Source organism: Lycorma delicatula, chromosome 5 (assembly GCF_047948215.1).
Source record: "Lycorma delicatula isolate Av1 chromosome 5, ASM4794821v1, whole genome shotgun sequence".
Lineage (NCBI taxonomy): Eukaryota > Metazoa > Arthropoda > Insecta > Hemiptera > Fulgoridae > Lycorma > Lycorma delicatula.
In genome coordinates, this window is record NC_134459.1 from 49545027 (window position 1) to 49557095 (window position 12069).

The 12069-nt window shown below is 27.0% G+C and overlaps 1 protein-coding gene and 1 long non-coding RNA gene across 3 annotated transcripts in view; one reads left to right on the forward strand and one right to left on the reverse strand.

Moving 5' to 3' along the window:
* The window catches only part of LOC142324928 (uncharacterized), a 39159-nt gene extending 29315 nt beyond the window's left edge, over window positions 1–9844 (forward strand). The window contains exon 3 of one of the 2 annotated variants that reach the window (XR_012756443.1): window positions 521–1196. This is a non-coding gene — a long non-coding RNA (uncharacterized LOC142324928). Of the gene's footprint in view, window positions 1–520; window positions 1197–9722 lie in introns of those variants that run through there. The other variant, XR_012756442.1, reaches the window with a different exon arrangement.
* The window catches only part of sima (HIF-1 transcription factor component sima), a 238648-nt gene that overhangs the window by 100449 nt on the left and 126130 nt on the right, over window positions 1–12069 (reverse strand). Inside the window, exon 6 of the mRNA XM_075366071.1 lies at window positions 5150–5256. Within this exon, the coding sequence (XP_075222186.1) occupies window positions 5150–5256 (107 nt within the window). The remainder of the gene's footprint in view (window positions 1–5149; window positions 5257–12069) is intronic.

The following is a 12069-nucleotide window of genomic DNA, read 5'->3' on the forward strand; positions in this document are numbered from 1 at the left end:
ATTATCTACCTGAGTCTATTATTTTATTGAGCAAGGGATTTTTACTGAACGAACAAAATAATAAAACATGATTTCCATTTAAAAACATGAAGTGAGAATAAAACACATGGATATAAATGTTTTAACTTAGCATTAGTAACAAGAATGTATAGTTTATAATTTACATTTTGTAAAGCAAAAATACATTGTACTGTGTACATTCCCAAAAGTATACTATGCAATGTAAATTTTACCAATAAATAAATCCGAAGAACTTTATATTGTCAAATAATCATAAATTTTAATGAGAAAAGTCTTTATTGTTTGATTCGTGCTGTCTAGAAAAGAATTCAAAAGTGCAATCAGTTTTACTAATTTTTTTTTTAGTGTAGCTGAATACTGTTATGCGTACATATTAATATTAAAAAATGTAAATGTGAAGTTGGGATTTTGGCAACTGAAGAGGGTACAGTTTTTAAGTACATTAAATATTACAGATAGCATTAAAATGCAAATGAAAAAGAAATTAAATTGTTTTCAGCTTGAAATTAAATTGTCTGGGATTTTACTCCATCAAATTGAAACCTGGAATACATAGTTGAAGTAGATAAAATCTTATTCCTTAAAAGAAAAATGCTGCAATCTTATTCCTTAAAAGAAAAATGCTGCAACAGAATACAATTTAAATTCAGATTTATGCAATTAAAAAATCCCTTGTGCAGATATCAGAAATTGGTCTTCTATCACCTTGATTCAGTTCATTAAGGAAAAAATAATGTCCAGTCTGACAGTCATATCAGATATACTGGAAAGCATAAAAATCTGAAGAACTTGCCTTTGCAGGTTTGTATAATTTAAAAGTAAATCACCATTATAAAACTGTAAATCAAGACATCTTTGTGCACATGTAAAATATTGAATGAATATGGGATTGGCAAAGTATATAAACAGCTTTCAGGACATCCCATGGAAAGCTGCTAGCTTAAAATTTAAAAAGTGTCAAAACCTGTAAATGAAGAGCCAAACTTTTAGACAAAAAATAACCCAAAGAATAACAGATAAGTGATAAACCTGCTTACTTACTGTAATAATGCAAAATATTAAATACATTGTGCTTTAAAGTTGTTTGTTTTATTTTTTTCAATGAACTATATTATTTTCATAAAAAATCATGTCTTTCAGTGTAAAAGAAATAAATCAGAATTTGTAATAGTAAAAAATCTACCAACAGCTAAGAATTTACATTATATATTTCTACAAATGCAGCATATTTTATTTTCAATAATTTAATGTTGAAGCTGAATACTTTTGAAGCAACATTAAGGTAAGAAATTTGAATACTACAGGAAAACAAGCAAAAACTAATTAGAATACGAATAAAACTGCAAATTTTATGAAAATTTAAATACACATAAAAAATATTAACATTTGATGAAGCTGGATCATCTAAAAAGTTTTATACATTTTGTTAGATACAGAAAGAAAATGGGGAAAATTGCATTTTTTTTTAATAGTGAGAAATACATTGCTTTTTGAGTAAAATTTAAATTATACTTCTTCAAAACTAACAAAAGATTTTTTCTTTCTTATTTGATAAAAAGTAACCTGCATAGGGATTTTTAATGTATCTTTTTTACAATTTAGAAAATAGCTGTTTTTTCCAATATTTTTATGAAACATGGTGTAAAATAATAAACTCATTGATATATATATATATATATATATATATATATTCACAGATATTAGATATCAAAAGTAAATTATTATGAAAAATAAATATTTACTACTTAACAAAGAAGTTTTTTCTTTCTCACATATTGTGATGAAAATTTATATATCATGTTTTTCAATTCTTTGATGTTGACATTATGCGACATGGTGCAAGAATAATAATTTTCATATAGACAGTTATCAATCTTTATGACAAGTTACAGAAAATATATTTAATTTTTGAGAAGAGTGAGGTTATTACATTTTTTGAGCCCATGAATACAAACCTGATATAAAAACCAGAATATGAACAGCATCAATCATTATATTGAGATAAAAATTGCAGACTGTACATTGATTTTTATTTCTGAATTTCTGAATATGATTCAATTAATTAATTAAATTATATACACTGTTCATAAGAATACAAAAATACGCAGTTTGAGTATCCTGACAGTATTGTTAATGCTAAACTGAAAAAATTGTTTTTTTTTTTTAAACAAATTATCACACCATTTTATGTTTCAGTGTCTTGTATTAACAAATTAAAAAAAAAATAAACATCATCTCATCTCTTACATAAGAATTAAAAAATAATTACCAACATTTTTTACATCTTGTATATTTAGCACGTAACTAAGGCAATTTGAAGGTGCAGTAAAAAAAGACAACTTAAATTGTAAAAAAAAAAAATACACAGATACTGTAGATGAAGAAACTTTATTTCTTTGCAAAAATATATAAAACATTATAAACTTTTAATTTATTTTCAGCACACTTATGAAACATAATTAGCAATAATTATTTTTAAAAAACCTGATAAAAATACATTTTAAATAAAATATGCTATGCGTTTTCAAAATTTTCCAAACGAGTCCAGTACTTCAAACGCTAATGAAAAATCATTTTTAATACATCTTAAAAATACAACTGACTATCCATTAAAAAGAAACCTTTTTTATAGCATACATTAAGGTGAACAAGGTATCTAATTAAAAAAAAAAAAAAACATTCAACTTAAGCCGAGTAATGCAATGAAAGACTAATAAAGACTGGTTGCTTTTTTCCATATTCTATTTTTTTTTTTCATCTTGTATGACTGAATAAGATCTCTTTACTTTAGATAGTTCTTTATCCAAGTCTTTTCGAAGGGACTGTTTAGGCCTTGCAGTCCTTCCAGTACTTTTTCATACATTCTGATCTCCGTGCCATTTCTGGTGTTGAAAATGTACATGTTGACAGTTTCTTCTTATGAGTGTTTTTGTCCTTGATTTTTTTTGTTTAATTTTATTTTGTCTGTAGTGTCTTCTGATGAAGGCCAATTTCCTTCAGATCATCTCTATTTCTCTGATCCATCTGCATCTTATCTAGGGGTTTTTCAAGTTGAGATTGTACTGTACAAACTATTTCAGAAGTCTTGAATCTTGCATCCTCATGATGTGTCCAAAGAATCTTAATCTCTTCTTATGCATGGTATTACTAATGGGTTCTAACTCAAATTATCAATGATCGGTTTTATTTGCAATTTGTAATTTTAAATGCAATTTTTTTTGAAGATCTAATATCTGTGTTTTAGCTTTGTTGATGTTAATTGCTAGCAGTGCCAAGTCATCGGTGAAACAAAGACAGTTGTTTTGATCTATTTTTATTTTTGAGGGCATTTTTTAAGCCATTCCCTTATTACCATTTCCAGAACAGAGTTGAATAGTAGCTATGAGAGTCCATTGCCTTAGCTCTCTATTTCATTTTATAGTAGTTAATTTTTTTATTAAATTAACTACATGATAAATTAGAATGTTGTACACATATCTCAAATATTATATATGTTTTTAACTTTTAATGTAAATTTTGAAATACTACCTCTGATGATGGTAGAATACCAAAATCTAGTTAAGCTGCCATTAGTATCTACTCTTTATAAAGAATATTCTTTTTTTATTTTAATTTTAAATAATGCTATGAAATTAAATTGCAATAAGAAAGATATTATTTCTTTATGTAGGAGGCATTACTGACTTTCATGCCTGGATTACAGCAACTTTCTGCACCTCATTTTCTCTGCGTATTTGTATATGTTTAACAGTCGGTGAAACAGTACAGATTTAATGACCGTTTTAATAAGATGTACACACCAAAGAAAATAAATATATTATAAGACATATAATAATAATATAAGACATACTGAACTGGCAGCATTTTAAAAATTTGTTACAAATTCCTCAGTGTTATCCATCATGAAAAATTACATTACAATAATAAAATATTTCAAATACAATAACAAAAGATTGATGGTAGAAATAAATAGCATTAATTTTTATGCACACACTGTAAATTTTATAAGATAAGATCAATGAAAAACATAAACATGATTTACTAATCCTATTAAAACAGAAATTTAACACTAAATGTATGCCAGTATAAGGTAAAACATCTCTTCATCTGAGCGTACAATTACAAAAATAAAAACAATACTTTAATATCTTATCGTTTAATATGTTCTATTTTTTATTTCACATTAGATCACAAATGTCCAACAAATTCATATGTGATTCAACAAAAAATATATGTGGTATCCAAAGGGCACTTAAAATAACAATATAAGAAATATTTCATCTCACTCAATGCACACTGTCTGAAGTACATATTTTATCCTAAAATAAAAATCTAACAGAAAACAAAAAATGAAAAATAAAGCCTTATACATGTCATCATAACGTCTAGGCTTTACATAACTGATAAGTTATGTTTCACAAATGAAGCTTATATGTAACTTAAAAAAAATCATATATGTAAATTTAATAAAGGGTACAATAATGAAATAAACAATCCTGGCTAAGACAGCATCTTGGATAAACTGCATCCTTACAGCCTTATTACTCCTGGAACTTCTCAGGGAGTAATCGAAGGGCATGAAGTAAAGATAGAATGCCAGTAACTGAAGCACTTTTAATTAACTGGTCCCTTATAGAATATCAAATTTTAACAGACACTGGGAGGAGTAGGTATGGCTTCACTGAATACTATCTACATTTCTTAGCAGGCCATAACCAAGTCAATCCTCTTAAAATTTATAAAAATAAATAGATAAATTCATTTATTAAAGGATGAATATATAATAATGACCACTATTTTCACTGTCTCCAATTTATTATGAACAGTATATTTATGTTCTTCAGAATAACATGTGTGTAAAGAAAGAAATTATTTAATGCACAATGAAACAATAATTAATTAATGGGCATACAGATTATTGTAAACTTATCCTTTATTTGATGAATTTATTCATTTTTTTTTAATTTACCTTAAAAATCAACCTTACAAAATTATACAACACAACACTGTTCTGAAATAAATGGCTATTTTCCACCCTATATAATATGACAAACACTATCTCAACAAGCAGTAGTGTAAAATAAATTACAAAATGGTCATAACTTACTATTAATATAATAGTACTTACAACATTTGAATGCTTTATCAACAGCCTGGCTATCTAATGCATGATGAAATTCAAACACTGATTTACCAACAAGATCATCAGGTTCATAACCAAGAAACTCCCCCATTCTGTAAAAATTAAAAAAATATATATACTGTAATGCACTGTAATATAGTGCTGTGTAAACAACAGTGTATATATATTGTTGTTTACACAGAACTGTAGTTATGTATTACGTTTATTTATTCATTCAACAATGATATTTTAAAATTAAATGAAGCGCATCTGATTATGAACTTATATGATCAGATGAAAAAAAATTATTTTTTAATTAATTTTTTCCCATTAAATATTATTATTATTATTATTATTTCTGCATTAATAATTAAAATCATAACTATGTATCTATATATTTTTTTTAATGTTAATTATGAACTCTGAAGCTTCATAAAAAAGTTATTATTATACTGAATATGATCTAAAAACCAAAAGACATTTCTCATATAAAGAGTTTTGTATTTTATTTATCTTTTTGATGGTTCATTTACATAATATGCTGTTTGAACTAACTAAAAATTAAAATATATACTTGTACGTACAAACTCTCTCATATTAGTAACTTTATTAACTATAAATCAAAACAATATGTGTAAATCTTGTGAGTTACAGTAAATGAGAACAAACAAAATTAAAAATATAACAACATATTAAACGTATAAGTAAATCATTCATACATTTAGTAGGTAAGAATAATGCTGGATATTAAAAACGAAGTGCACAATTGAAAACTGATTCAGTAGACTTTTTGTACCTTTATATAGTCGATAATAAAATGTCAATATAAGTTATGTTTTAAAAGGGAAAACTAGGTTAAATTTTTTGTTTAAAATAAATATTATGAAATGTTTATACATGTTTAAAATTGAAGAAAAAGTTAATTCAAAACTGAAGATACCTGTAGCTATGCTTCAGATTGTAAATGTGACATTTTAAAATTATGTATTAAGACTGCGGAAAGAAAAACCCACTAAATTAATAATAAAAAAAAAAAAAACACAAGGGCATTTTACTACATAATACAGAAATTTCTACAGTAGAAGAATTTTTATCATCCAACAGTCAAGATAGACATGAGCAAGGATTTACTGTATCTATGATCATACAAAGGATGTACAAATTTCAAAATAACTGCAAATATCAGATGCATACTTCAAACATGCTGAGGATGAATAAATCATTACATGAAAAGGTGTAGATTGTTCATCGATAAGGAAATGCATCACAAAATTCCACTGGCTGCCAGATAATTACAAGGAGAAACTAATTACTCACATTTAAAGCCACATCAGCTTAAAAAAGATTTCCGATAGGAAATACTAATCAGAAATCTGTATTTTTTCAACAGGCAACTCTTCCAATGAGTAAGAAATTAATGATCCAATTATAAAATTATTGATGCCATTAAAAGGATGGATGGATAATATATTTGTATTAGAATTAATCAATGTCCTTCAGCTCTTTTAGAATTATAAAACATTCTGTAGACAGCTTCTGCAACACATCATGTTCCTAAAAGCTTTATGCGTTTTTTTACAAACTATGCTATCTACGACATAATATTTTTCTTTTTTAAAGCATTTACAGCACATTGTACCACCATAAAATTTTAATGAACTTTATAAACCTTAACAAAAAAAATGTGTTTTTGTATCTCTATAATTACAAGCAAAATAAATAAAAATCAATTAAAAAGTAAAGATTTTTAAAAATAAAAATTACACATCTAAAAACTATGGGCATGTCCTACATGAACAAAAATATGATATATAAATTTTCTGAATTTAAGATGTTGTTTTCAAACTTCCAGAGATTATAACAATTTTTTTTCTTCCATACAAGCTAATAAAATCCAGAACTAGCAAGTTCCTAATTATTGAAAACTGCATATGATGAAAGACACAAAAAAAGACAAAATCACAGCTCAGAAATGGGAAGAATAAGTTAGAAATTTTTATTTTTAGAAGCTAAAATCCAAAAACAATCATAATGAATGCATTTTCATTATAGAAATTAGGTATTATTCAATTTGCATAATAAGATACAACACTTTGTAATGTATGCACTGATGGAAAAAAAAGACTATAAAATATTCTAACATTTTATTTTTAAACACAGATTGCTATGGAAATTAATAATCTGCTCCTTTTTTCCTCCTCCTCTTCCCTGGGCCGGATCCACAATAAAATATAACAGCCCAGGGGAGTGTCCAAATAAAATGTAATAAAATAACTTTACAAAAAAGAATCTGCTAGTGACTAAAATTCTTAAAGCACTAAACATTTTTTAAACCATTAGATTTACAATGTGATCAAATAAACATTATTGAGATCATAACAGCTATTAATTAGTTCCACCTTAAAACAAGGCTTATTTTACTTTTGATAACAAAAAAATAATATCTAAATAACAAAATAATAATATCTAAATATCAAATTTTGAACAGTTACAAACAACATATCATGAAACAAACATCACTCCTATATATGGCATATCTTTATTAAGAATAAGATGTACTCTGATGTCACTACAGCAGATGGAATGGAGTGGTTTTCTGATGCCATTTTTACTGAGCTGAATATACTGCTGCATACCAATTTGCAAATTCCAATGCAATACAGGAGAATCAATACTACACATGATGGCTTTATTCCTCACCATAGGTACTGGAAGTGTGGTGTTCACTAATAATCAATATATCCTATTTTGATTTACCCTCAACAATAAATCTCCTTGTACTAATACTAATAAAATTTATTAAAAACAACCACCATATAAATAAATTTCAGGTGAAGAATTTGGGTATATTAATTACATTACTATATTATAATATTATCATCATCATCATCATCATCATTACTATTATTAAAGTAATACTACCTACTTATGTTTTCTCTGAAAAACTACTGAATACTTAAGAGAGTTTAACTGAGTTCTGAAGCCTTGGCATATATGCTAGTATATTGATTTCAAGTATTCAAGAGATTAAACCGGTTATAATGGATCAAAAGCTGACAAATAATGTTATTCCATAAAGACAAAAAAATTCTATGGAAAAGATATTCCAGTCAAATTTCAACGTTGTATCTCAATTAACAAAACACTGATTTTTTACAAATCATTTTCTAAAGAGCCATAGAGGGGTGTTCCTTCTTAATGGTCACTTACTACTGAAAAGAAGTAAACTGATTACTAGTTAAAACATTCTGGTCAAGTTTCAGGAATAAAATGTCTGTAGTGTGTTGAAAGTCAAAAGTATAAGGGCATGCCCATTTATATAATAAAAGGTAATCCCTAATGAGTGATAGTATATAGTCCCAGTATCTGATATGAAACATATGACAAACAAATACTGCTAATTTAACATTCAATCACTGTTATAAACTGAGAGAAGGTATACCTCTTAGGGCACTTTGGTGTTCTTTACATGCATACATGCGAAAATACATAAAGTAGATTGAAAAAACCAATGAGAAGTGAATTTATTCCTAAATATCCTAATAATCCTGGTAAGGGATACTCTTTATGCTTGGGAATGACTATGCCATTTTTAGGACAGACTACTGTCATGTTACATCACCAAAAATTATTTACTTACTGCAACTAACTTCCAAATTAGATTAAGACCCACATTTCTTAGAATCTCAGGTCTTATAATATTTCAATAAACTTATAACTTGTGCTTTTACTGTATAAAGCAAGGTTATATATAATATGTGAGTATTACTCTTAAGAACAATCTGTACCAGAGACATGACTTGAATGAATAGAAAATAACAGGGTTTTCTAACAGAATTGTCCAGAACATTGACTATTATTGTGGATATCCTACACGACTTATAATAATGTGAAAGGGAATCTGACAATTCAGAATACTGGTAGCTACTAACAGGATTGTATGGTCTCATACCAGTGGTCTCATAAAACAGTACAAATTACATTTCTTTACACATATATCATATGTCTTAATACTTAACTAGATCAGTATACCAATCTAAAACTTTAAACAGAAATGATCATTCTACTTCTTTCAATTGTTCATTAATTTCTTAACAATGTCTTTAAATAATTTTAAAAAAACTTTAAAGTTCAGAAGAACTTTGAAAATCTTAGATTACATTATACTTTTTGAGGAATGGAAGATATGGCTTTCTCCAGAAGGAATTTCAGCTGCTTATATGGGTCTATGCAATACCTAGATAAGAAATAACTTGGACAGTTAGATACAAAAAAGAGGGTCATCCTTTCACTGAGCTCCAATAAATAACGGCTGCTTGGTGGTTAATAAAAGTTAAAAAAAATGGGAGGGAAGAGAAAAGATGATCAACCTCTCAAGAAGCTGCCTCTGATCAGAGAATAGTCTTAGCCAGGTTTAAAAACTAACTTGTGAAATGAAAAACACGTGTCTGCACAGCAACACCAGTGATAAGTAATGGAAAGTTGATGTCTAGAATGGTGCCACTTATCTAGATAATGATAAAGTAATTTTAATACAAAATTAATTAAAATCAAAATAATTTTCTTCTTTTTTTTTTAGGGGGTATACCGAAATGAAACGACTAGCACTAGATATGGAATCTTGGAGAGCTGCATCAAACCAGTCAGATGACTGAAGACAAAAAAAACTTTTTTTTAGTAAAAATGTTAATAAATTTTGTAGTTAATTGTTTTTCTTTGAAGAAATATGCATGTTCAAAAAGATCCTGATTCAAAGTTATTCAAATTTTCATTGAAAATAAATGTAATCGCATATCACACTGTTGTGTGAAAAAATACAATTAATCAGATGTTTAGAGAGGCATGCGTTCTGTGATATGATATGAATGATGATACAGAATTATTAGATTACTACTATAAATGTAAAGAATTGAAATATTAACCTGCTACTTCTTTCAAATTTGTCAAAAAAAAAGAGAAAAATCTTAGTGACAAAAAGCTTCATGAAATATTAAAAATAGCAGTTCCATAAGACTTTTCTGATGTTCTAAACTACATTCTTTAAGCATGCTGTTTTATGAAGTAATTAATCTTATAATAAGAGTTTCCTAAGAAAATCAATATACATTCCATACTCTTAATCCTCTTTCTCACACGATGAACAAAAACGTTTTATAGCTCTTTTTTTAACACTATATCTAACTGCAAGAAGAATAAGTAAATGTTCTTTGTTGTCAAGAGAAGACTATATTGATGACATCACACCGAGCCACAATACTCTCAAAAAAAAAAAACATAAAATAAAATAACTTTTTGGGCAGACACAATTCTAAGTTACATATAAGAAACTATAAAAAAAAATCATAAGAAACTTCCAAGTGCTCTTAGAAATAAACCGTGCATAAAAAGTTTGCTTCAGATGCAGAAGAACTAAACTACTTAATCTCAACTCAAGAGTAAAATTATCCCATGTGGACACCTACCTTAAAAATTATTACAGTTGTACTTTGCCAATCATGGTTAATCTACTTAAACACTGTGAAGCACAAAACCAGGTATTTAATGAAACATTAGGCTTATAAAAATAATTCATTGAAAAAAAAAAAAACTAGTCATAAAGGAAAAAAATGCTAAAATTTATTAACATGTTTTAGTTTTTTTTTAAATTAATCATATTATACATAAAAAATAAAAATGATATAATTAATTCAATCTTTGTTTCATAATGCATTTGTATTAAAAAAAAAAAATAATCACATATTTCTGAAAATGATAACAGCATCTAAAATCTTAAACAATACTAATGAATCTTTTTAATTTTAAATTTAATGAATTTCTAACGTCAATCAAGTGACATTACACTGAACTAGAATCTCATGATCTTAAACATTCTTAGGAACTAATAGGCAATTGAAAAAATAACCTAGCACTATTTAGAAATAAATATAGTACAGCATTTCATTAACTTCAATAAAATCTTCATTTTAATAAATCATTTTAAAAAACACATTTTCACATATCATAATAAAGCACTATAAAAAATGCTTGACAATAGGATTTTTTGTGGCTCGATTAATATTACAACAATAAACGCTTTAAAAAAGAAAGGAAAATGAGATTTATTCCATTTAAAATCTACTATATCTGGGTTGACTTTTATTAGGCACATTCAGAAAGTACTGTACAAATTTTGTGACTTAAAAGTTATCTTTGTGTATGCATGTTGAGTTTCTTCAGATGTAGGAACCAGTTTTTATTTACTGTTTATTTTGCATGTTTTAAATTAAGGGTTCACCCCCATGAAATGTAGTCTGTTACCTGATGTTTTAATGGAAGAAATACAGAACCACTGATATTCATAGGCAGATTAGTCAAATTATGATGAAAATGCAATGAGAGATGAAATGTGAAAAACAGATCTATTAGTTTAACAAAGAACAAAAAATGCTCATGATAAGACACTGAATGCATGGCCATCTGCCATTAACAATTTGGTACAGTTTATAAACAAAAAATTCAAAAGACCACATTTTTTCTTCTAATTTCTTAATTACTTTCTAAAAATGTGAACTGTTCTTTATAAAACTGTGACAGGTCATTAAAAATTCCAGAAGAAATCTTCACAACTGACCTCGGCCACATGCTGCAGCACAGACCTAACATCTCATACATCATTTGGCTGGGAGCAAATTGATCATCTTCCTACAACCTAACACAAAATACTATATACTATCAACTTAACACAAAATACTTTCTTGTCTTTACATTTAAAGTGATTCTAAACTTTTTTCAGTATTATATTGATGATGACTTCGTCAAAAGACTGATGTGTAACATCATTTGTCATAACATGTGACAGCATTTTATAAAGAGTAAATTCAGAAATTATTTCCATTATGACAAATATATCAATTCTGGGGGAAGGTTATGGAATGCTGTTTAACATA